Below are 27,179 nucleotides of genomic sequence, written 5' to 3'. Positions count from 1 at the left end.
AATAGGTGCATAAGTCACACCCAGATATCTAGGTTATGATGACTTAGCTGAATTCACCCTATAAGATACGACGCTTTCAACATGACTCAGTGATAAGGTGTGGTGCAGTTACTGTTCCCTCGATCATTTCCCCTCCTTGTGTTTCTTCGTTATTACATCATTGCAACCCCAGAACGCATATTCAAACGCATTCAAACTTATCCATGGCAAAACTGAATATGAACTCCTTCTGGAGATATGCAATGCAAAATGGAAGAAAAATGAATTTTGACTGTTCAAATGATGTATGTGTTCATTTCGATTTCATGAAAACTGGTATAATCAACTGTCAGCCCTGATTCCTAGCCATTGATAAGCCATGAAAGGTCATTCCATACGACGAAATAGAAAGCTAAAATAAAGTGTGTTTTTCATGCATGCATATTATCGAAGAGTACAAGATAAGGCATAGGTCCAATAATAATACAAGACACGTGTCAAATAACCTTATAAGACATAATACTCATACTTAGTTATGATTACGAAACAACCCCACAACAAACAAACAAACAAACAAACAAACAAACAAACAAACAAACAAACAAACAAACAAACAAACAAACAAACAAACAAACAAACGAATGAATGAATGAATGAATGAATGAATAAATTAACAAACTACAATAAATAAACAAACACATTACAAAACAGTATCAGCAGTGCACAATATGGCAATAGAGACCATTTCGTAAAAACGAATATAATATAATAATTCTTGTTACACACAAACAATGTTGAGCGATTTGTAACTACTCTGTTGTTCATGTTTGTCAGTATTTATACTTTGTTTATTTGCATTTACTTTTTTTGTTTTTATTTTATATCTATTGTTTGTTTGTTTGTTTGTTTGTTTGTTTGTTTGTTTTCATAAAGTTAACCATCTAAGCCTGAGCCCCCTATGATAATAAGGGTTTTGAGATGGCGTGGCAGCCACCAAAATGTCATTGTCAATCGCATTGTGTCTGAAACCAAGGGCTTTTATCACCCCCACCCCATCCCCCCTTGTTTGTGGGAAGAGCTGAGAAGAGCGCCCACAATGACTGATCGTTCAGTCCAGAATTAGTGTAGAACTGATGTAACTCTTAAGGTTACGTTCTTTATTATATCACCATGACACAACTTCCACCACAAAGATTAAAAATCATTTTGTCCTCAATGCATAAATAGAATTGCTGAAGGCACAACGTAAAATATTTATTACATATTAAGAATAATTACACATATTCTGAAAATTGTTTTCATACCAATTCACACAGCTGCAAATACAAAAGCATAATAATATAGACTGCAACATGTAAAGAAAAAGGCAATATTGAATCTGAAATAAAGCGCTGTTTGTTTTCTTATGTTACTAAAATATTTTTAACCAGCACAGTACTATACTGTCATGTTAGGTATATCCGATGTCAATGTACATGATTACTACTCCATCATCTACTTCATCAAAGTTCTTTTATATGAATCAATATATATATATATATATATATATATATATATATATATATATATATATATATATATATATATATATATATATATATATATATATATATATGAGTTGCAATTAAGTATTAAAATATCTCCAGAACTAATTAACATTTTAGCCCCTTTAATACCAGTCTGTGGTATAACTTAGTGTGAGTCAATCTGGGAACATATTTCGTAAGTTGTAATGTTGACAGTCAAATTGTTTGCGCACTAATTATGTCACACGTGTGTAATGTAATTGTTATATGTGTACCTTCTCCAACCATGTTGTTTTTTTTGTGTCGAATTGTATCAGCTGTTATATATTGTTGCTCCGTTGTTACGTCATAATACAATAAATTGAATTGAATCGTAAGCAATAATCCTAATGATCTCCTTGGTACCATAATAGTAGTCCACCCCTGTAATTGCTTTATTTGTTAAATTATAGTCCATTTTGCCAAGGTGAGCTTTCCATTGTTAAAACAATTCATTTACATCAATGTATGAAAGTTAGAAAAAAACTATAGACATTGAAATAAAAATAATCGACATTCGGAAGCAACTATCTTTAGTTTGTCCCACATTACAAAATAATTTGGGATTTGCCAATATTTCACCAATAGACAACATGGAATCACAGTGTCATATGCATATGGGATGTTTTTTCGCTCGTCGAATTCGAAAATTAAAAAAATCAAATTGTCAGCTAGGATAAAGTATAGTAGCGTCAGTCCTACACGTCTACAGGTAGGCTACTTTAAGCTAATTTAGCTAAACATGGTGAATGCAGCAAATATTCCCCAAGTGGCCACATATTCAGCCTCATCATGTGTATATGTCATCTTGATTATAGGTTGATTATATAATACACAATTGGCACCACCGATCACATCTACCCCAAGTACCACTAGTTTTCTAATTGCTGATTTCTCTCCGTTGTAGTATTATCTCAGCTTTTGTGTTGAAATTGTGTTTAGTGACGTCGTTGACGTCATGGTGACATGGTCGTGGTCGTTAGTATTCCTGGTGTACGATAGGAGCGTCTGATTTATTATTTTCAAAAACAGTGTAAGTCGGAGGATTAGACATGGAAGGATCACCGTCACCACCAACGCCACCACTAATCTCTCGCTCTTGTCCCAATGCATCCATCGGTGGATACCCTGCTTCTCGTCGATGTCGCTCTAGCATCGGTCCCCACTTACTACTTGGTTTGACCGAGTTTCTTAGCCTCTGCATTAATCAGGAGAGAAATAGATTTGATAATAACAAATCCCTTTTAAGTTTTCAATGGGGGGGGGGTGTAACTGTAGATAGATATGGATCGGATAGGATGGGGTACTTCACATATATCAGACGGGGTATAGGTATCATGCTACGTATACCTATACCTGGTCCATTTTTCTGCCAACGGAAAGCAAATGGGGGGGAGGGGGTTGACTAAAATTGTTATGTATTCTTTTGGCAACATGCTATTATCTAGCTATGTCATCGTCTAAGTACTTGAGTATTAAATAACTGTTTATCATTTGAATGTTCTATTACGGCAAAAAGCATTTAAAAAACGATGATAATCATACCAACCTCAAAGAATGATGGTCCCGACTCCTTTACAAGCAGATGGTATATCATGTATAGGAAGAGTGGACTTATACAGGCTGTTGTTATCATCCATGCAATGACTGGGTCTGCCCAGTAAGGGTAGCCAGACAGCGGTTGATAATCAATGAATGTATATATCAGTACACCCTGTGTGTGGGGATATAAAAGAATATTGTTACATATTTGTGGCAATTTACCGGGGGACTGAGTACGCCAGTTAGTCCGTCAATAGACCTTCCTCCCTCAGTACATGCGTCCACCCATCTGCCCGTCCATCCCTCTCCTCTCCCCTGCCAGCCCTTCCGCCCATCAGTCCGTCCACCCATCCATCCATATATCCATTCATCTCCATCTGTTCATCCATTAATCTATCCATCCCCATTCATCCATCCATTCATCCATCCATCCAACCATTCATCGGCCATGCTGAAACTTATTACCAGTAGCAGGAATGGTGCAAATATCATTGGTCCAATCGTTGTGATGTATAGGCAATACCAGTATACTGGTGTCCTATCGCCAACCATCGCCTTGACGTCCCTCAACAGTCGACGGATACCTACATCGAATAATGAAAGAAGTATTGTAATTAGAACATAGTAGTTCGCTGTTTTTTTGTGGTGTGGTGTTGTGTTGTGTTGTGTTGTGTTGTGTTGTGTTGTGTTTTGTTTCGCTTCGTCGTTTCGTTTTATATCGTGTTGTTTTAACCATCTTTAAGCTTTGTTTGCGATCCGTAACTAATGTTTTATCAAATAATAATGATTCAGGTCATATAATATGAAGACTTATAGTAGCTATATAACTAGCTAGTAGGGGAAGTTATTTGAAGGAAATGGATATCTATAACTTAAAGATTAACAACTGGTAGCGTACCATCATAACAGCATTGATCATTTGAGTAACAACTAAGTGTGGTTAAAAACGATTATAAAATTGATAACTTTCATTTACCATAAATGCAACTAATGACGATAATTTCAATCATTGCGATTGGAACGGCTGACATGATAATAGCGTAGGTATCTACAAGAGTAAACCAGTAAACACCACCCTGAAAAAATAAAACCAGTAGAATATGATTGTATATACATACAGCCATGGACCCTATACTGAATCTCCAGAGTCTGTACATGTAAAGTCAACATGAGACAAAAAGAAGGATGTCGTAGTAATACAATAGCTAGCCATACTCAAAATGCATTCTTTCTAATACCATGTCAAGACTGACCAGTACTGTAATATTAACTCTGGTGACAAGTAAAAGAATTCTGAATATAGCTGACAATGGCCAATCATGTAAGTTAAGCCTTCTTTAATATCATATTTCTCATAATTCGAACCCATACGTCGACTGTATCTCTTTGATTCAGCAAAATGTTTAAAATATAACGCCCTCTACGACCGAACCAGAATAAATTGTTATGTCACTTATATGGCAGCATCACAAAAGTGCACATGGGTGATAGTTATCGTCGTAAACCACAGCCTCTTTTACAGCACCGTCCAGTAGTGTTACGAAAGAAAAAACATATCTGGTTTGCGAGGATGGATGAAATACAGACTGTATACCATGAACAGAACACTTATTTTTTATTGAAGATTCTAACAACAAACGTATAAATTTAAAGTTCTACCATGAAAAACATTAAAAAAATAAAAGTAAAATGGCCGCCCCAAGAAAAATGTACATGTTTGTGGTTGAACTATATACTCCTAAAAGCCTATCACTGTTATTGGCTTGGTCATTAGTTGGTACACACTTGAGATATTTATGTGAGAACAAGGGTTTATTTGACAAAGAACACTTTAAATTATGTTTTAGAAACATAGACAACTGACAGCTAACAGTGGAAGTCCGTTGAAGAACATTCACCTTTGAACCTTCCAGTTAAAGGGATAATTCCGTATAAAATGAAGAATCGTGTTGCGTCACTCAAATGCACGGACTACATTTGTTCTCAGTGTTTTAAAACATTAATACGTAAATGTATCCACTACAAAGCACGCATAACAACCTCTCCCCCACCCGTTATGTCCACTGCTTTGCACCTCAGGCATTTCAAGTAGAATGGGTCAGTAATAAAAAAAATGATATAAATCTTTGTTTGCTCTGATCCCGCCTAGTACGGTCAAATACTGTAAACTACTTATATCGGCTTTTTTTACAAGCACATTTAATACAAAGTATGAATATGTTAACCTCCAGTACTGCCAATGGAATAAGTATGATTAGGATGAGTGTGACGTACCTCCGTTACCATAGGCAACCCCAGCAAAAACAAGACCGCGCAAATGCAGCACGGCAAAAGCCACTTGTATCGCCTGGCAAGTTTGCCAACTGTATCAAATTCGTCTTTTACGGCTGTTATAACTGTTTCAATAATGACCACCTGCAAAATATAAAATATTGAAAAATAATTGATTTATGATCTGTTAAAAGACATACTTTGGAGTTTTATAGTATGGCGAATGAGTACACTAAAGACGAACTATTTACCTGTGAGCTCAACCCAACAGCACAAAGCATCAAGAAGAAAAGCACAGACCATAGCGGTGACACTGGTAGTTTTGTCAATGCCTCGGGGTAAGCCATATATGCCAAACCAGCTCCTGTAATAAGATAGAGAAGTAGCTTGAAACTATATAACCAACACACGTAGTCTACTCATGAACTGTGTGGACTCATGGAAAGTAAAATATTTCTCATATTTGTGACAAACACAAATACAATAAAATTATAGTCTCCGAACAAGTTTTGGTACAAGTACGTCTCATGGTCACGTTAGTTTTGATATTAATACTCAATATTTCCCTGCATACAGCAATGACACATTCATATATAAGGATCGACTTATAGAAAACAATCTAAATTTGAAATGTAAATTGGCACTGTATAAACTTGCGATTGTATACCTCCTTTCACCACGGTTTCTATACTTCTACCAGAGTCATGTGCCATGAATCCAAGGATGGCAAAGATGGCAAATCCAGCGAAGAAGCTTGTCAAGAAATTAACTATCGGAATTGTTAGGGAATCTCTGAAACGATAATATTTATTTTTTTATCAAAATAGTAGACATGGGACATCCATTCATAAAAAATGATATATGTTTCATTCATTATTTTCATTCGTCCTTCTATTGGTTCATCTGGATGTCAGTGTACTTTGATAATTTTCTTGAACGTTCTTTACTAGGGATCGTCACCCACGTAGGTACAGACATAGTACACGTACAAATATTCGTTTTAATATATATGTGGAAAGATAAACATATGCAAGGGCTGATGGCGACTCGTAATGAGAATAGCAGGAAAGGCATTCGTACTTATACATACATACATACATACATACATACATACATACATACATACATACATGCATGCATGCATGCATGCATGCATGCATACATACATACATACATACATACATACATACATACATACATACATACATACATACATACATACACACATACATACATACGCACGCACGCACGCACACACACACACACACACACACACACACACACGCATACATACATACATACATACATACATACATACATACATACATACATACATACATACATACATACATGACAAACACCTATACATGAAGAGACACACAAATGTGAACCGTTAACCTACACGTAGATGTTGTTGTGAAATTTGTTATAGCTTGCCATAGCATGAAGGCCACCCATTGCAGCACTCAAGGAGAAGAAAACCTGTGATGCTGCAGCTTCCCACACCTACAGGATCAAATAAACACAAATTTTGTCCTGAACCTGGAAACACGTCTTCAATGCATGAAGTGTAACAAAGTGACTTTGTGAACAGTGAGTAATGCGTGAATAAATCATATAGATTTCAAATAAGTGAATTCAATTTATATCAAATTTTGTCGATAGTCGTGGTTGTGCTGACTGTTTCAAGTTGATCATGTATGTTCAGGTACATATATATTCGGCCAAATAATATATCTCATATCCCCCAGAATAGAATGTTATTCTTTCATACTTGTTGAGCTGGGGATGTGCGTGTGTGTGTGGGGGGGGGGGGGGGGGTACAATACATATTTCAATTTGTGATAGCAATGTGTTAATGAATTCGCACTTACGGATGCCTTCAACAGGTGACTCAAATCTGGTTTCAGGTAGTATTCAATACCCGTGGACGAGCCTGGTAATGTAATGCCCCGGATGAAGAGTACAAGCAAGATAAGGTATGGTAAGGGTACTATCACGTAGGCGGCCTATAAGATTGATTAATAGGATATGTATATGAAGATCAGCAATATATGACAGTCTTGATATATAGTGTCTGAGTTTGCGCATTGTTTGCTTTGATATTGATCTCCGACATCTACTATATAAACCCATCTCATGTCTGTCCACATTGAGTGCTGTATAGGTAATGGCTACTTCCCAGTACGTACCTCACAGTCATAGAGGAATATATTTTGAACCTGTAATCAGTATGCAGACTTTGAATAGTTGTGACTAACACATACATGTACGCGATCATATGTGACCAAACAATCAAACAAATAGATCGAAATTACAGGTCATACAATAATACAGAAATTACAGGTCATATAGGACATTAATCATAATAATCATAACCTTTCATTCTTATATAGGCGTTGTGTTAATACAAAGTCTGAGTACCATGGTAATCGAAATTACCATCTGTGACTTACAGACCAGTCTTCAGATAAAATTAGGATTGCAATGTGCTGATGTACTATTCCATAGTGGGGATGAGGTTCTACACCATACACCACGTGTGTCTGTATATGTGTGTCTGTCTGTGTGTGTCTGTGTGTGATACACGCATATATATGAGTGCCATCTCAGACTGCTATAATAGTATCCTTTGGTGTCATTCCACGATTCATGATATTAGTAACTAGGCATTTGTATGTAGTGAATACATGAGCAAATAATTGTTTCGGTATTTTGTGTAGCTTCCATATTTCGCTATTCTATTCATCTAGGAAAACCACCCCTAAAATTGTTTCTTATAACATAACCGTGTAAGGAATTCATTGACATCAAAATTTACCTTGCCTATGGACTTAATTCCCTTCACCAGGACCAAAGCTGTGACTATCCATGCTAATAACAGACATAGTGTTAAGTGCCATCGAAGGGCGCCCGTTTCTTCAATGCCGCTCGAAATCTTAAGAACATAGAAACTGGAGGAAAATAGACAATGTTTCTGATATATAATATTCTATACTCGTCTCATTGTAGAGATTTGCAAAATATTATCAACCTTGAAAACACAATGACAGACATGTACGCCAGGGCATATAAACAATTTGTATAAGATTCCTGTATAAATGAATGTATGTCTATATACACTGTGTATGTATGTATGTATGTATGTATGTATGTATGTATGTATGTATGTATGTATGTATGTGTGTGTATGTATGTGTGTGTATGTATGTATGTATGTATGTATGTATGTATGTATGTATGTATGTATGTATGTATGTATGTATTTGTATGTTATGTATTGAATTGACGTTGATTCGTGATTTTGATTTACAGAATTCAAATGTACATACATTACAGTAGCAATGGCAATGTCAGTAAAAGTTACATACTTAAAGTATTCTGTTGTAGGTAACGTCGAATTGGCAAACATTGTTGCATTTGTCCTGTCATCGTAGCACCTGGCTGTGTTCCAGTCGTTATGGCAACCCACCCAGGGTAAACTTGGCAAAGCCGAGAAAGAGGCGAAGAGGTACATGAACGACCAGGAAACTATCACATTGTAGTATATTCCGATCATAGAACTTACTACCACCATGCAGTATCCGATTCCTGATATAAAAAATGTAAGAATGTAAGTAAATTCACATTTCTTCTGTGGTGAATGTAGCACTTATAATCCACATTTCGGCAAAATACATATTTAGTTAGTATTCATGTCTTCAATAGTACAATGAAAGCTCATCTGTGCAAAATTTCAGTCTAAGTAAATAGGTTTGGTGAGCTAATTGTAAATTTCGGTGCCATATGAAGTTAAATACATGTCCATTGCATATTTATAAACTTAATTTAATGTCTTCCACAATCGTGGATGTCATGACCATAACGCTGTACAATTCTGCTTTTGACAAAGACCTATATCGGCACAACTGCCACATACACCCCACCTCCTACATAAAGTCACTGCGAAGCATTAGTATTTGTAGGGCATAAACCATTAAAGCATTCTCATAGAAACCTAAATCCTATTAATAATTCCTAATTGATACAGCTTGTTGGTTGGCATACTCGTGGTTCAACGCCATTCAGAATCAAATTGCAGCGGCGAGCTTGGCTACTATAACTATCCAATCACCATAACCTCACAAGACTTTACCATAACTGGGAATTTTGAAGACGTTGAACCTACGCTTTGACCGATATCTTGACATTATAACTACAGACATGTACATGTGAATTTTAGTGATTATATGCCCTCACTTATGTAAAAGTTTCGAACTCCAAGAACTGGCCGGGTATATAAACGATGACATAAAATGTTAATGACATAATTACGGAAGACTGGCATACCTTTAAACAGTGGACTAAGCTTCCAAACTCCAATACAACCTTGGCTTGCAAACTGACCGATGGACAATTCCAGGAAAAACAGTGGCATACCAACAAAAATTGTCATGATGATATATGGAATCAGGAACGCACCTATAAGAATAAAATGTTAGGAAAACCCCTATCAAATTCGAAGAAGTCGTGAATTCTAAGGAATGTTGTGAAATGAAATTAGGTATTACTGTCAATAACTGTAAAGTGTTTAGCAAATACGTCTTCTTCAATCTCCCTTAACTTCTGTCTCTCTCCTGTATGTACTCTCCCTGTCTCTCCCAACCTGGTGCAAGGTTTGTATCCAGTATCTTTCACGCGTGCTGTCTGTCTGTCTGTCTGTCTCTCTTTCCCTCCTCTGTCTGTCTGTTTGTTTGTTTGTCTGTCTGTCTGTCTCTGTCTGTCTCTGTCTGTCTGTCTGTCTGTCTGTCTGTCTGTCTGTCTGTCTCTCCCCCTCCCCCCCCCCTCTCTCTCTCTCTCTCTCTCTCTCTCTCTCTCTCTCTCTCTCTCTCTCTCTCTCTCTCTCTCTCTCTCTCTCTCTCTCTCTCTCTCTCTCTCTCTCTCTCTCTCTCTCTCTCTAAAACAAAATTTAAGAATCCATACAACCATCATCATTGGGTTCAACATTATAGTTATACTTGACCATACGTACCACCTCCGTTGGCATAACACATATACGGAAAGCGCCATATGTTACCAAGGCCAACTGCATACCCAAGACACGAGAGTATAAACTCAGTTTTTCTTGACCAATTTCCGCGAACGGTGTTTTCATCTCTGCAGGGCTTGTCCTTACCAGAAATATCTCTTAGTTCCACATCGGTATTGACACTACACGTATCGGTATCATCCTAATAGGGAGAATATATATATATATATATATATATATATATATATATATATATATATATATATATATATATATATATATATATATATATATATATACATATATATATATAAAATAATAATAATAATAATAATAATAATAATAATAATAATAATAATAATAATAATAATAATGAACGCCCCTCTGCGATCATCAGACTAAATCAGTTGATACGGTCTGAATGTTCATGTAGATTTTATATATAATATTCAATGAAACAGAAATGTCACGATGAAAAGTGTACGCGCCACGTTAATGTTAAGAATACGAAGGACACCATATATAGCGGTAACATGTTTTTAAAATGTCTGGTTTTCTTGTTACCTTTGTTCATGAACTTAGAAGGCAACAAATCAAATATGTATGGGAAGGCGGCGATTACCCGGAACAAAACAAACGACACAATACGATGGACATAGAGGTAAATACAGACATCTAGCCGCTTTCAACACATCAAAATTTCCCCAGATTGGGTTCTCGCTAGATAAGAGGTCATTGTAAATTATAATAATAATGTCGTATTAACAAGGTCAGAATGACTATAAATTAATAAAGTGGATTTTCATTTCTTCTGAGTCCATGGTCTATATGAGTATAAATTTTATTTTCGTCACCAGTAGAATAAAGCTGTCAGACTATAAATAAACCCTAAATGTAGAATTATGCATCGCGATTAGGGATCAAGTTTCTTGAAAGTCAAAGTTCTTCATTAAAAATGTCTTCAAACGTTTCCATATTATGAAAGCTTGTTCCTGTTCCTCTTTCAATAATCGAATAAAGTTTGGAGATATCACAGTTTTGTTTTAAAGGAATTCGACTATCTTTTATAAGGTATTTCGCAATAGTGTTACCAGTATTCGGCGACCACGTTGAATTCTAAAAGGGCCTGGGTTTTGATCATTTGGAATTGTCATTTATACTCCTATTTCAAAACTTTGGACATGGAATCCTGATTTTGTTCTTAATGTTATTGGTTCTAGGGTTATTGAACAGAGGTACATCAAATCTTTAAGATTTTCTATCCTAAGCTATGTACTACTGGTGTCTAGTTTATAACACACATGTACAAATACAATTGCATGCACTTTATGTATGATAAATACAACAAGAACAACAAAAACATATTTTTCACCAGTGTGAATATTTTTGAATAAGGGTGTAATTGCAATCAAGTTGAGAGTAAATTGACTGAACATTACTGGTTTATTACACCAGTTTTTTAAAAATGTTATGGACTGTGACGCAGCGGACAAGTCCCTTCATGGACTTTTGTATGACCCCATTGATTGAACACCGCTATATTTCAACACCGTTGACATGAAGCTGCTGGGGTACTGAAGTGGTTAGGTGTCATACAACAACAAAAATACACCATACACGTACACCCGAATGGCAAGGAGCTATATATAGGCATACTCAATAGATGATGAAGCAATTTTAATCCTATCTATTTGATCACATTGATATCACTACTCGAATGATAACATATGGATGAGGTTGAACAAGCCTTCAATCGCAGACGTAAATCCAACGGCAAAAGTATTGTGCAAATTTGAATGATGTATATAAATATTTATCAACAGATATGGCCGCCATTCGACCATGATTTGATTTTTGTCGCAAAACAAAATGGCGTGCATATGTTCCACATAGTATGTCACCTTTGTGCTAGGTTTGGTTGAAATCGGTTAGTGCATGACAGACATATGAGGGTGAACGCACACACGGACGGACGGACGGACGGACGGACGGACGGACAGAACCCTCCTGGCGGTGCCCGTCGGGGACTACAAATAGACCATGGACGAGACCCATCAAATTTGATATTGTAAGGGTATACTTACGGATGCAAGGAATATAAATGTGATAACTCGCTTATAGATATAGAGGGGAAGGTGCATACACTGTACTTTAACATTTTACAGTATGGCTCTATATGATTATCCTATTCTTTGCCAACAGAAATGTGATCGATGTTAAACTATATGTTATTTGGGAGTTATTAATATCAAAACACAGAACGACAAGGCTGGCATTGTTATTTGATATTTGTTTTTAGTCATAATGCCGTCACAAAGTTGTCTCCGAGAAAACACAGTGACATTGACATGCATTATTGCATGAGAGCGACTGTCAGCACGGAGGAATGTGTACACTATACATCGTTCAAATAAAGGAGGTCGTGGGGTTTCATGTCAACAATCCAAAGTTTCTCAAACATATTGATATAAAATGACTTAGCATTTGCTATATTCCAGTCAAGAATCGATTGATCTATTAGAAGTTTAAGACGAATACCTGGTTCCACTGATAGCCTTGCATCGTACCGTCTGTGGAGAGTTTTTCTGTGGCTGCAGTTCAGAAAATTGTGTGACTCCAAGCATCAAGGAACTGCCCGAGGAAAAAATTACAGACGTCAATTGTTTACCTACTATATATATATATATATATCACATGTCGACCACAAAACCAAATGTCAACCCACAAGATTGGTCACCAATCACCAAACCACCCCAGATAACCCTGGTGCACTTAACGATAAGGTTTTCTCAATTTCTCTAGATCTTGCATTGTTTATAATCGTTCATATTAGGTGACACTCGTACTCCTTCCCTCCAAAATATCTAGCCTCTCACAATATTAACCCACGCTCCAATCTATACTGAAAATTTGTGTGTGCTATATTTTGCCAATTCTCCCTACATACGTTTCTTTCCTCCAATTATTTCATAATAAATCAATATATCCTACAATACAATAGCCTAATCAAAATGACACTTATCACTTTTACGATCTTTTCATAATAAATCGATGTACGACTACGACAACCCAACAAAGTAATGCCACTCCAAAACAGGTTTTATTTTTCACCAGACGACATACATCCGAAACTCATCATTATAAATTAAGATTTAAATGATTGTAAAGAGTTACCGGAAAATTTCAACGGCATAAAAAGAGAATGTGGTCAGAGGGGATTTCATTTAATAAGGCCAACTATACTTATGAGTCCGGGAAAGGTCGGTCAACTGCGTTTTTGTAAGCCCCACAGTCATTTTGGTGACTCAATATGGAGACTAACCGTCACGAAGCGCCATCAACGTCTGTATTAGTGAAGCCCTGAACGTAAATCCAGGTCTCTTTAAATTATCGACTCATGTTATATAATAGTGGTGTGGTGTCAAGAGAGATCTTCTATGTGGATCTGTAAATGATTTTGTTTTTTGAGATGAGGGAGGACTCTGGGAGGTATACCTAATAATATAGGGAGTTTTTTCAGGTTGATTGTAACTGCAATGTTCAGTGACATTTCTTCACCTAAGATCGCAGATAACAACGTGTTTTTTACAAACACTATAGCTATATGCGTATGTTGAGTTACGCTAAATTTAAGTTATGATGTAAACTTATGAAGTATTTAAGTCTATATATATAGTTATTATATATATCAAGTTGTTCTCAGAGGTCATTATTGACAAAGTTTAGTGTGAGGATTTCGCCATTCTGTCATAGGCACGAGTTGGTAAATGAGGGATCGGTAGATTTTAAGGCGAATGCCCGTCACATCACATGAAACCACAGCACAGCACAGCACAGCAATCTCGCCGCATCACACAAAGGCAATTGCAAAAAACAAGACACAGCACGCCTCATCACAACCACAACACTGAACATATAAGTGAAAGAAAGACAGTTTCATAAATACAAAAAGGTGAAGCTTTGGTAGTCATGGTAGCCAATTAATCTTTATTTCTTGATTTACCTAAAATATTCCATTCGTGGCATTTTTGTGAGATAGTATGCTTACAATATTTCAAATGTTGTCTTAAAATAACACAGAATGTGCGCTTACGTGTATTCAAAACTTAAATTGTACCACTGGGGTTGAACGTATGATTCGCGTCAGATTTGCTGCGTGTATACAAGTAAATATGAATAACATATGTCCGAGTCTTCGGGGAATATATTCCGAAAATGTATTAGCCTCTACAGCTTCAAAAGGAAGTAACTTCGCCATACTACCCACACTACAAACTGAAAATCTAAAAGTATGATAAAATGTCGTTTCCGTGACCCCTGAGAAACTTGTGTCACATGACAGGGCATTTGATGTCATGATGGGTGAATGGTTAGCGTGACCGGCTTGGAATCTACAGGTTGCAGGTTCGAGCCCTGTCGCTGCCTGCTGTTTGTTTCTGAGTGGCTAAAGTCCTTGGGCAAGATTTGAACCACGACTGTGGTTCAGTCAACCCAGCTGTATAATTGGGGACCTGGTAGTATGTAGGTTGCAATGTGAAGGCTTTAATCCTATGCGCTGAATTGGCTGCAATGGATTGTATGCTCCCCGGGGAGTTGAGGAAGACTAAAGGGCCGTTGTGCCGTTCTGATCCGAGCCAGGGGTAATAAATTGTAAAGCGCTTTGAGCACGGTGTGGGAAAGCGCTATATAAGAACCCAACATTATTCATTATTATTATTATTTGAAGGCGGTTCGCTGCTACTAATTGTGGTTGAGATTTAAGCCTAGCAGATAAATGAGCGTGATGGAATGAAACATCTCCTAATAATGTCTTCGATACAATATTTCCCACAAGAATTTTTAAACTCAAATTTTGCCTTTTGGCGCGTGTATTTTACTTTAAAGTAATTAACGTAAGTACATATTTTGTAAGATTAATCAACAGGTGTCAACATTTTTATTTCATAATGATCAAATTCACGGAATAAGCCGGAAAATTTTATTCACCCTGTTCCGTATCATTATAGAATTTTGGGCAATAGTTAAACGCAATCAATTGCAATATAGCAAGTACATTTCTATATTTTTGTAGGAAAGATCGATATTAAAAACCTGACACACAGCAGTTACTAACAAGTCGAGTGGCATAAGCCTAAATGCAATTAACAGTACTATAATAATTAGACCACTATAAAATATATGTAGGTCACACTTTCAAAATATGAAGGCTCTTTGGTAGTGAAGTTGAGTGTACAAAAATAGACAGACTGGAATCTACAAGTCTTAGGCTGGGAACATGTCAGCTTTTGGTTCATTTTGAAAAACTGGCGACACTCAATATTTTTATTTAGCATTTTGTCAAAAAACCGTACACTATTTCAAGCGATTTCCGTTGAACGATAAACGCCGGTCTGATAAGACGGGTCACCGGGTCCGATATGTCCCTCGCCATGTAGGGGTTTACTGGTGTCTACAGGATCGTACCCTGCTTCCTTTCTGTGTTCGGCTAAAAGTGGTCCCCAGTCTTTCCTTGGTCTCACGGAATTTCGTAGACGCTGCGAGATAGAATGAAAACGTATAAACATATGTACCAGTACGGGTGTTTAGTATCTGATGGTCATTCGGTCGTCAAAATATTAGTGAATAAAAACTCGTGTTTAGGTATAACCTTCGACAAATCTAAGATGTACACCAGAAATTATTTATTTTTCGTTTGCTTGTTTATTTATTTATGTAAGTAGGTAACTTAGTTATAAGTTAGTTACACGTAGTTAGTTCGTTATTAGTTAACAAGTTAGTTAGGTGGTAATACAGGTAGGTGGGTACAGTAGGTAGGTAGTTGGTAAGGTAGTTGGTAAGTTAGTTAGTTAGTTGGTAAGATAGTTAGTTAGTTAGTTAGTTAGTTAGTTAGTTAGTTAGTTAGTTAGTTAGTTAGTTAGTTAGTTAGTTAGTTAGTTAGTTAGTTAGTTAGTTAGTTAGTTAGTTAGTTAGTTAGTTAGTTAGTTAGTTAGTTAGTTAGTTAGTTAGTTAGTTAGTTAGTTAGTTAGTTAGTTAGTTAGTTACGGTTAGTTAGTTAGTTAGTTAGGTACACGTTGGTGGGTACGTGTAGTTATGTAGGTAGGTCTAGGTAATTAGTTAGGTAGACAGGTAGGTAGGTACATGTAGTATTCCTCCACAATTGAAGTAGTACAGTTCTCCATCATAACACTTCTGATACCATCCGTCATAACATAATATGAAGCTACATCAACTTAAAAGATGAAATTAATTCGAACCCAATGTCGACCCGTGCAAACATTTCTATAATTAGAATACATACCGCGACAAATGATCCCTCTTCCTTAAATATGAGGTGAAAGATACCATAAAAGACCATAGCACTAGACGCTGTCATTGCCATTAGCCATGCTACGACAGGATCTGCCCAGTAAGGATACTCATAACTTCCAAGTGTCATGGGTGTGTAGTCAATGATGAAATATACAAGAACGAACTGAAACAGGGAAAAGAGAGCTGAAATATACTCCATTCAATCAAGTTGGTATGTAAAAGAACTTAGCATGTCTAGTGCGAAATACAAACTTTGGAGGCACCCAAACGGCTTATAGTATAGTAAATTGAATATACGACTTTCACAGGTATGGCTTTTGTTTGGTCTGTTTTTCTGTTGTTTTTATTCGTTGCGTTTTTCTTGCACTTCGTTTCATTCTATATACTTTTGTCTTCGTTTTGTTCCTTCTCCAATTTTCATCTTTTTGTCTCATAATGTTTCAAAACGCATAGTTTCATCCAGTCTAGTCTAGTCTCGTTTCGTTTCGTTTATTCTCGGATCGGATCTGATCTGATCGTTAAGCCTCAGTTCGTTTCCGCTATTTCCAGTGGCTGAGATCTAACGAGAGACGACATTACCCGCAACATCTGTAATCATCGTGACCATGAAACAACAGTAGTTTTTGAAATCGAGAAAACATGAATCAAAATGATGATTAAGTACTCACTGTCAACACAAATGGAGCCAGAAACATGGGTGCAAATGCAGTTATGTACATCATAGTCCAATAGATCTGGGATCGATCTCCCACCATTGATCTTACGTCACGTAGGAGTGTTCGGAATCCTAATCACAGACAAAATATAACAAAACGGTTAATATGAAGGAAAGCTTAGGTGACAAACACAAAGTGAACAACACAGTCTTGTAAATTAATTGCAACCCGGGGCGAACTTGCATTGTAAAACGTATAAGTAAAAATGAAAATAATGTCAACTTAGAAATCATTTATCCCAATACTATTATACATTTTACTTTTATCTATATTCATCAATCATGTATAGTAGTTACCATGATTCGACATCACGTACCCATGGATGCCAGTCCATTGTGTGATTCGCACAACTTTGACTTTATCCTATCTTTTGAAAGACCAACAGTGTACAGTCGAGATAAGTACTTTATACTTTGTATAGAAAGCGCAATTTAAATAGGACAAAGAGATAAACGTACAAAGATAACGATTAAGATTGGCAGATAAACAAGCATAATTGATTGGCTGACTGACTCATGACTGACTGACTGACTGACTGACTGACTGACTGACTGACTTATCCACCCAGTCACCAAGTCACTCACTCATTCATTCATTCATTGTAAACCGTAAATCCATCCAACACATTCACTCACCATGACCAATCAATCCCACCCACCCACCCACCCACCCACCCACTCACTCACTCACTCACTCACTCACTCACTCACTCCTCGGCGAACAAGAAAGACAGATTGAATTGAGTTACAATAATGTAATTTAAACTATCGACTTGAAAACCTACATATACAAATGTAGTTGATTGCAGTTGTTAAACAACAGCTCCTCTCTGACGACTTTCAAGCAAACTAGTATGTACTCACCGCTGAACAACTGTAACTGTGTGTAGAATAGGAATACGTTACTTTGTATATTTTGTATAACTCTGTATCTTGTACTTACCATAGATATATGTGACAACAAGAAGCTCTGCAAGTCCAAGAATTAACATAGAAATACCTGCTGCATAGTTGTCTTGTAAAGCAAGCCAGTAGATTCCAGCCTACGGTAGTACAGAAATACAGTTCAAAATTTACTTTTATTCAAAACTTTGATGCTCCGTTATTAGCCGTTAAATGTTGAAACATAATATCACAGCTATCTGATATAGATTCTAAAATGTAACTAGACCATAAAAGTCGTTATGTGAGTCAGGATCAACGTACCACCTAATATATTACGTACTCATTCGAGGAAAAATCACGTCAGATTTATTTCTGCCTTAGTACTGTAACACTTATATTCCTTATTGCTGTCAATTTACATATGATCTGTGTGATTAAAATAATACAACTTGCCAACATATTTAACTTTGAAACCTTGTTGAGAGAATCCCTTCAGCACGTGGTGTTATGACAGTATTTGACTTTCAGCAAGGCTTTGTGGGAAAACCTTGCAGGAAATGACATCACATGTGTTTACCGCAATCTATCATCATAACATGTCATTTCCTGCAAGGTTAACGCGGTACGTCCACAAACATTTCCCTTGAACTTGAATACTCAATCCGTGTCTTATTGACGACTTACAACGAAATATTTAAGAGATGACAGGGTCGTCATAACAACAAACAGCGTCATTACAGAATGATTTATACACACGTGATGCAATAAATGTATAACTTACATCAGAGACGTGAATTAAACCGAGTGCAAAGAAAAAAATACAGATAGCGAGAGGCAATACCCATCTACACGATTTCAGTTTAGTTCTAAGAATTTCGAATTCATCGAATAGAGAAGTTACCACGGTTTCCACCATCACAATCTGAGGGCAAATGAAATAGGACAAAATTTGTCAGATAAATAATAATAATAACAACAACAACAACAACAACAACAACAACAACAACAACAACAACAATCGTGATACGTCTTCACATTACTGTTAACTGGTGTTAAACGCCAAAAGTCATCTCAAAACACAGGAGCGGTGTTTGTTTAATGTACGTCGACTGACATCCCAGAAATACTATATACAGACGTAGCATAGCACATTTGATATAACTTGACAATACAACAGTACCCCGCTCTACTTGGAAAAGAAAAACAAGTCTTACCAATGATCCCAAACCGAGGGTTATCAACATGATGAAGAAAAGTATTGCCCACAAAGGCGATATTGGTAGTCTTGACAACGCCTCTGGATACGCTATGAAGGTTAGACCTATGCCTGTGAGTTGGGGATAGAGGGAGAAAAAAAGGGTCTTATTAAAATGAGAATTATTAAATTAAAATGGATAAGTTTTGATTTGTACATAATTGTTCAAATGGATATTTTTATAAAATTTATAAAATTATATACAGGCAACATCAATTTTAAATTGTAACAATCATCATACGTTTAGACATTAAGCATATTGACAAGAACGACGTTTAGTTGGTTTTAAGGCCACTCTCTTCACTCATGAATTACTCACACTATGATCGATGAGGGATAAAACACCGTCTGGCGGTCAAGCTAATCTCCATTAAGGTAACTAAACTATTTAGTAGATGTTGAAGATGTAGTTTAACGACTGACCTGAATCAACCACTTCAGATACTTCCTGTCCCGTCTCATAAGCCATGAAGCCAAGAATGGAGAATATGGCAAACCCTGCGAAAATACTAGTACCACAGTTTAGAAGTGGAATGATTGCTGCGTCCCTGCAAAACAAATACACGAAGTTAATGTTCTTTCTTCACCTCTCCTCTCTCCGTATGACATATAACAGTTATTGGCATCAATGTGTCATTATGATCGAATCATAGCCAGTGTAGTTTATTCAGATTTCGTCAACTCGGAGACCTACCCTGGAGGAGTCCCATGTTTGGTTGTCATGGTAAGATAAATATAACTTTAGTGTAAATCTTTAAGACTCGGTGTGTACCGATCGAGTTGGCGTTTCCAGTCATACTAGTAGCAGTGGTACCCCCTAGTCTTTGAGAATACTTTCAAATGTAACATTGTATGGGGGAATTGATTGTTACTCACAAATAAACGTTGTTGTGAAACTTGTTATAACTTGCAACCACGTGAAGCCCACCATTGGCAGCACTCAATGAGAAGAAGATCTGTGCCGCTGCATCTTTCCACACCTACTTCAACATCAAAGGAGATTAAAAACAAAATCGACGAATAATTTTCCTATCAATTATAGTGAGCATCTCCAATTGTCACTCTTTTTATTTTAGAAGCGCTTCAATGTTTTCTGATTTTGAATAAAGACGAATATCAGAAGTAAGGTTTCAGGAGTTTCTCTGAATAATTTTTTATAGTCAAAGGTTTTGTTATGATTCAGTTATTGTGGTGTATTATGGTCCACCGTGGTAGAAATCAAATTATACTGATTCCATGCCAGAGATCTGAGGAAAGTTTTGAATTGAATACAAACATTATAGATTAAATATAAATTGAATATATTTAGTCAAACAAATTCATCCAATGTCTTAATAGTACACACACACATGTACACACACACACACACACACACACACACACACACACACACACTCTCTCTCTCTCTCTCTCTCTCTCTCTCAGTTCTCGTCGTTTAATATATGTAGAATTCTTCTGAAACAAAATAAATTATTTTCCTTCTTCACGATGTACTTTCAATTTAATAACAGGTTAGGTGTGACTATATTAATAACCTCAAGCCACAGACTGTGTCAGGTTTTTTTTCAAATACACAGAGTGACTTACCCTGGCACTTTTTAATATCTCCCAATCTGCACTCATGTAAAATTTGATACCCTCGGAAGATCCTGGAAGAGTAACACCTCTGATCAGCAATATAAGTAAGACGACGTATGGGAAAGTTGCTGTGAAGTATACCACCTGAAAACGATATTGAAGTACAACAAAAGTTCAACCAATTGAATACTATATTGTGATGGTCGCATACCTATCACTGATATTTAGATATCATATACCAATAGTTTTCGTCGCCTAGCAAGGGAAAACACGAGTGACCTAGGGGCTTTGAAAGGGATACGACAGACCAAAAACCCATAGGTTTCAGTATTTTCTGGCTGAATGAAGAAATATATTGCATTTTAGAATAGTTACAAATGTAAATATACCCACGTGACAGCAAGTTATGAGAAGTTTCGATTTTGATGTTTTGAAACGTATTTTGTGACGTCGAACTACCAACGCTCATGTTAGTTTTTCGAACGCGTTCAAGTAATCCACGCTTTCTACACATTACAGAATATATTATTATAGTACACACAGACACGTATACACCCTAATCAAATTTAAGTTCTTTCTCCCTTGCTGTGACAATGGATGTATATACAGCGATCTAATACATCCATGCCGTGACTGGCATAATGTTAGCCATTTATTATAACAACACTGCTCTGTATATGATTTCTCTTTATCCTTGAATTCTTGTCATCGATGAGTCTGTAAGGTACGCCGTGACGGGGCGCCCTCACACATCGGTCAATCCATCCCAATGTACTAGAGAGGAGGCCGGTGAGGACAGAACGTCACGACGTATCTTACAGTCTAGTCATCGATAATATAAGCTTATATTAGATTACATTAGATTTTGAAAAATTCTCCATCATGTTTTTGTTGCAAAAATGAATGAATGCTATCATGACGTCATTTGAAACGCTTAAAAAAATACGCCATCGAATCATTTGCGTCATTTTTGGTTACCATGGGGTATCATATGACCGCCGATAGCTTGGTATCAGTGAATGGGTGAACGCTAAATTCATATATATATATACATCCATCTAGGTTTTCTAGCAAGGGTGCTTTTTGTTTGTGGTACGAGTGATCATCGAAGCAGTAAACATAACATATAACTGCGACCTCTACTTACGAACATTATTGGAGTTGGTTGCTCATATAATAGATATAATGGCCATAAAAATGATCATAAAGACAGTCAGACAATAGAAAAGGATAGAATAAATTACTTTTCCGACGGACTTTATACTTTTGACGACAGCCAGAAAGGTCAAAAGCCAGGCCACAAATAAACATAAACTCAAATGCCATCTGATTTCGTTGATGTCATCTATACCAGACGATTTGTTCAAAACAAATATACTGAAACGAAAAAAAAAAGATAAATAAAGAAGTCATTAGGTTAGGTGAATTCTTACACCTGGAGTAATACATCATCGGACTATTTGTCAGGCTTCTGAATCAACCTGTTTATATTCTATGAGGATCTTTGTCGGTGGCCAAGTGGTTAAACCACTTCGCTTTTACCACTGCGGCTGGGGTTCGAATCCATTCAGGGTTTGATTAAATTTACCACGTGACGCTGAAAGTAAGAAGAATGTCATTCTGTTTGATTATACCGAAATACCGAACAATGATTACTTTGGGTTCCTCCTGCATTAACACTGAACCCAGAAGGGGTGGCCCTCACTTGACTTCTTGGGAGACAAGTGTTTATATACCTGAAGAATTATCCAGTAAAAAGAGTATTATTATTATAGTACAACATTCACTACACAGTAGTCCTTTCCATGGTTTACACTGTACGGAGAGGTTGGCCACCAAGTTAGGGCTGTCAGTAATGGTTGTGTTCTGAGACCGCCATTGGGAGTAAACAGGTACTTATATGAAAATATGTCAATAAGAATAGTTATTTATTATTGTAGTGATATATACTGCCACGATAAATAATAATTGAGTCATATTGACTCAATGTCTGAGTGTAGACATAACTGGTGTATTTATAGTATAGTATAGCATAGTATATTTTATTTGAGATAATAGAAAATTAAAATATAATATATTATATAAAACACTAAACTACAGTATTGAAGACAAAGATAATTATGAATTAGAGAATTATATTAGACAACTGGAATCAGTGACCGGTACTATGTACTTTTTTAGCGCCATATCACAAACGGGGAACACAGGAGAGGTTGTTTTGAGAATTTTTCTTTTGCAGTCCAAACAATGAATATATTCTGGGCTTCGCAGATGCACATCACTGTGTACTCTCTAGACCAAATTGGCCTGGACTTGGCCAAGAGATTTCTCGGTGATACACTCTCGAGTTACTGTTTCGAGTGTCGTGAGTACGGTCCAGGTCCCTGGGCTACCATGCATGTAAAGCTTCGTTATTAGATAGTACCATCAAGACAAGTCCCTGAACTAGTAACTTATCTTGGTGATAATTTCACCAGTGAAACTGAGATGACCTAACGGCGAAGAAGACAGATAGTAGAGTGGATATTTTTGTTAATTTTTTTCTCTCAGAGTATTGAGTGAATTGATTGAAGTATAATAGGACCACTCAGCCATATTCACCCAATAGCGACTGATACTAATGTATGACATGACGTAATCCTATTAAAACGTCACTAAACATAACGTGTTAACTTACTTGAAGTACTCCTCGCTTGCACTGGTGACGTTGGTGGCGTTCGGCGATATCGTCGAAACGTTATCCCTGTTGTCAAAACAATTGGCCGTATTCCAATCATTACCACATCCAACCCATGGCAGACTTGGTATGGCGGTGAAGGAAGCAAAGGTGTAGAACACGGCCCAGCACATGACAACGTTGTAATATATAGCGACGAGTGAGCTCAGTGTTACCATACCATAACCTAAACCTATAATCGAGACACAAGTTTACAAAATGTAATTTCGCAAGACCGAGTTTGGCCAATCGTGTGCATGTACCTCAGTGCACACGAACGTACATTGGACTTGAAGAAGATTATTGCATTGGGGTTACAAACACTGGTATGCAACATTTAAATTGGTACATTTGCCATTCCCAGCTCTTTCCAATACTATACTATAGTATTGTTGTGCTGTCACTTGCAATCGAGGAGTGCGAGTCTTTTATGACTTAAAATTGAATCCATGCAAACGATTTTACAATCAGAATCCCCTGGTTTTTTCCTATTTTAATAAGTGAAAAAACCACGTCTGTCAATCTCGATTACCCTATAATATGATTAATCAACAGCTCAAAACATATATATCCCATTTTCTATAATTAATTACAGAAGAGTCCGACGTGATCGACTTGACAGACCGCCCGTTCTCAAAACGTCGACACATGTGCAGGGCTGATATTACAGATAGACTTACCTTTAAAGAGTGGAACACACTTCCACACAGCAATACATCCTTGACTAGAAAACTGTCCCAGAACGAGTTCAATGAAGAAGACAGGCATACCAACGAATATTAACATAATGAAGTATGGTATCAGAAACGCTCCTAGGTTGCAAAACAGTGAGAGACAACGAAGAGTCACAATCTCGTTTTTCAGTAATGGCAATGGAAGTAGTCATGGCGAAATTGATATATCGTCTTTTGGTACAATATTTTGTTTTCGCAAGTTTTAATTTATAGTACATATATGGTGCATTTTTCAACATAAAGAAATGTTCCTGTTGTAATATAAAGGATCGACATATCTGTCCATTTTTCATTTCACATCATGACTTTTCACTGTACAATAAAATGATTGTACAGCAAAACCGTAACGCATGCGCAGCTGTCCGGGATTCACATACTCATGCCACAGGGTCCCACGCTACGGTACAAAAACCGAGCCAGTTGTTACTTGTAAGGACAGCCTCTCAAACAAAACTTTGGTTTTTGTGCAAAAAAGGCCCATGGTTGATTGCCTGACGCCTTTTGTTCCTAGTCAATTCAGCAAATACATTCAATATAGTGATTGGAACGTGGGATGGATCAGAGAATTTACATGGTGATTGCCATGGCGACACATTGTGTAAACTTTGTCAAAAAAACAAAACGTGTTTCAATGATTCGTGCATGCATATAGGCCGATCACTGAACTCTGACTAACTTCGACCACTACGCAATGTACAATTTTAATGATTAAAACCCAACCATTTATTATTGAAATTTAAACAAAACTATTTTCAAGATGGGTGTTTATTCGGAACATTTTGTTACTCCTAACTGTGACTATCGTGTGAAAATCACATGATAAATGTCGCACGCTGGGATTTTTGTTTACAAGTAATAAAGTAGAGCACTAAATGTCAGTCAAAATAATCTAGGCCAAGGACACGCGACAAATTCATTCCTTGGGGTAATTGAAACGGTATGATTAGACAGTGCATCTCAAAGTGTCAAACAGTGAAGTATTTGATGACAAACGTGTATGACTACATAACAAATAAACACACTGGGTGTGTTTTAAGGTCAAGCTCCCTAAAAGAAATATCACCACTCACCTCCGCCATTAGAATAACAAAGATAAGGAAACCTCCATAAGTTACCAAGACCGACTGCATACCCGAGACATGATAACACAAATTCTGCCTTTCGACCCCAGCTTGGACGTTGCTCGGGTTCGTTTTCTTTATCTTGGTCGTTTGCACTATCTATAAGTTCGATGTCGCTCTTCGATCGCTCTATGCCATTCACCTGTATTATGGGAAGATAGAAACAATACGCCGTTAAAAACAGTACACTAATTTTATCCCAACTAATTTTATCCTTTGTTTTGTGTTTACCTTTTGTTCTTCACCACTCTCGTTTGATTCTTTGCTGTGCATGTTTTACATAAAATTTATGTGTTCTACAGAGCCAGTGCATGACAATATCCATTAATTGTTGCATTGTTTCACATAGATAAATAAATAAATATATGAAAAATGAATACACATGAATATGTATGAATGCACAAAAATGTATTAAAATTAATCACAAAGGAAGTTTAATCAAGTTAAGTGGAAATTGCTTGCTTCATTAAGTATTGCATTTGAAAGTTGGACGCAAACAACTGCATTTCGGTATTCACGTGCACTAGATAAGTTCGTGGGAGGATTGTTTGCACTGCACTGTACTGTACTAAGCTGTTTTGCCGCCATTTTACATGAATCATTCTGAAGTATGAAATATGTTATTTAACTATGAAAGTGCCGAGTGGACATTATTACATTTAATTAATTATCCTGGATCCATCTCTACCAGGACACCTGTCAGGTGTACTGAAAGGCAGGACTCAGAGGGTACACACTCTACGGCTATTCAATAAAATGAAATGTCCAATAGCCAGTCATGTGTCTACACTGCTACTTGAATCCCATAATTTTAGAATCCCATATCTAGAACTTTGGATCTAGAATCCCATAGCTTGTTGTTCTGTTTTACATGATTGTATTAAAATAGAACTTTGAGAATTTCAGAGGTTTAAATATACTTCTGTATTTTAAAGCTGCGCTAGCTCCGGCTACAACTGACACGATTTAAAAAAACAGTCTTGTTAGATATAATAAAGCTAACTTATAATATTGTACACCTTGAACAGTGCCAATCAAATAGACTTCTGGGTCCGCACCATAAAATAAAATCAGCGCCTCAATGTGATCACGATTTCGACCTCAGGCTGTTACTGTACAGTACTACTTGTAGATAAAATTGACATCTAATCATGACATTATTACGTACAATGTCCAATTAATGTATTTTCAAAATTTTCAGAGAATATATTGTTGGTTGTTTGATGTCAAAAATAGTAATTCCAGGAATGGACGTGAGTTGTGTTTGAGAATTCTCCATGACATGACAGTGATGATGGTTCTACGGTTATGACTGTATATTGAGGGTTAAATGTTACGAGTATAATGTTGGCGTCAGATTCAATATGACGCTCAATATGACGCTACCTGAATCTGAATCTGAATCTGACGCCAACTTTATACTCGTTAAATATTACGGCACAGTGAACTACTCCTGACCAGGCTGCATGTAACTGTATCATACCGGATGGGATCAATCTAA

At 36.7% G+C, this 27,179-nt stretch overlaps 2 protein-coding genes across 2 annotated transcripts; both read right to left on the bottom strand.

Annotated features, from left to right (window-relative positions):
* Window positions 1-2,523: 2,523 nt before the first annotated feature.
* LOC144439334 (sodium- and chloride-dependent glycine transporter 1-like) lies at window positions 2,524-12,927 on the bottom strand. The gene is made up of 14 exons (XM_078128616.1): window positions 12,904-12,927; window positions 10,369-10,567; window positions 9,687-9,818; window positions 8,729-8,948; window positions 8,179-8,311; window positions 7,232-7,366; window positions 6,760-6,863; window positions 6,025-6,149; window positions 5,609-5,721; window positions 5,361-5,501; window positions 4,063-4,162; window positions 3,552-3,670; window positions 3,094-3,258; window positions 2,524-2,742 (listed from the first exon to the last, which is right to left on the bottom strand). The coding sequence occupies exons 1-14, from the start codon at window positions 12,925-12,927 to the stop codon at window positions 2,524-2,526; spliced, it is 1,929 nt and encodes a 642-aa protein (XP_077984742.1).
* Window positions 12,928-15,722: 2,795 nt separating this feature from the next.
* On the bottom strand, window positions 15,723-25,951 carry LOC144439333 (sodium- and chloride-dependent glycine transporter 1-like). The gene is made up of 14 exons (XM_078128615.1): window positions 25,910-25,951; window positions 25,628-25,820; window positions 24,504-24,635; window positions 23,785-24,016; window positions 22,352-22,484; window positions 21,117-21,251; window positions 20,406-20,509; window positions 19,953-20,077; window positions 19,489-19,601; window positions 19,056-19,196; window positions 18,333-18,432; window positions 17,343-17,461; window positions 16,664-16,837; window positions 15,723-15,899 (listed from the first exon to the last, which is right to left on the bottom strand). The coding sequence occupies exons 1-14, from the start codon at window positions 25,949-25,951 to the stop codon at window positions 15,723-15,725; spliced, it is 1,920 nt and encodes a 639-aa protein (XP_077984741.1).
* Between the last annotated feature and the right edge of the window lie 1,228 nt (window positions 25,952-27,179).

Source organism: Glandiceps talaboti, chromosome 8 (genome assembly GCF_964340395.1).
Source record: "Glandiceps talaboti chromosome 8, keGlaTala1.1, whole genome shotgun sequence".
Lineage (NCBI taxonomy): Eukaryota > Metazoa > Hemichordata > Enteropneusta > Spengelidae > Glandiceps > Glandiceps talaboti.
The sequence above is the reverse complement of the archived record's forward strand: the minus strand, read 5'-3'. Positions and strand labels throughout refer to the sequence as shown.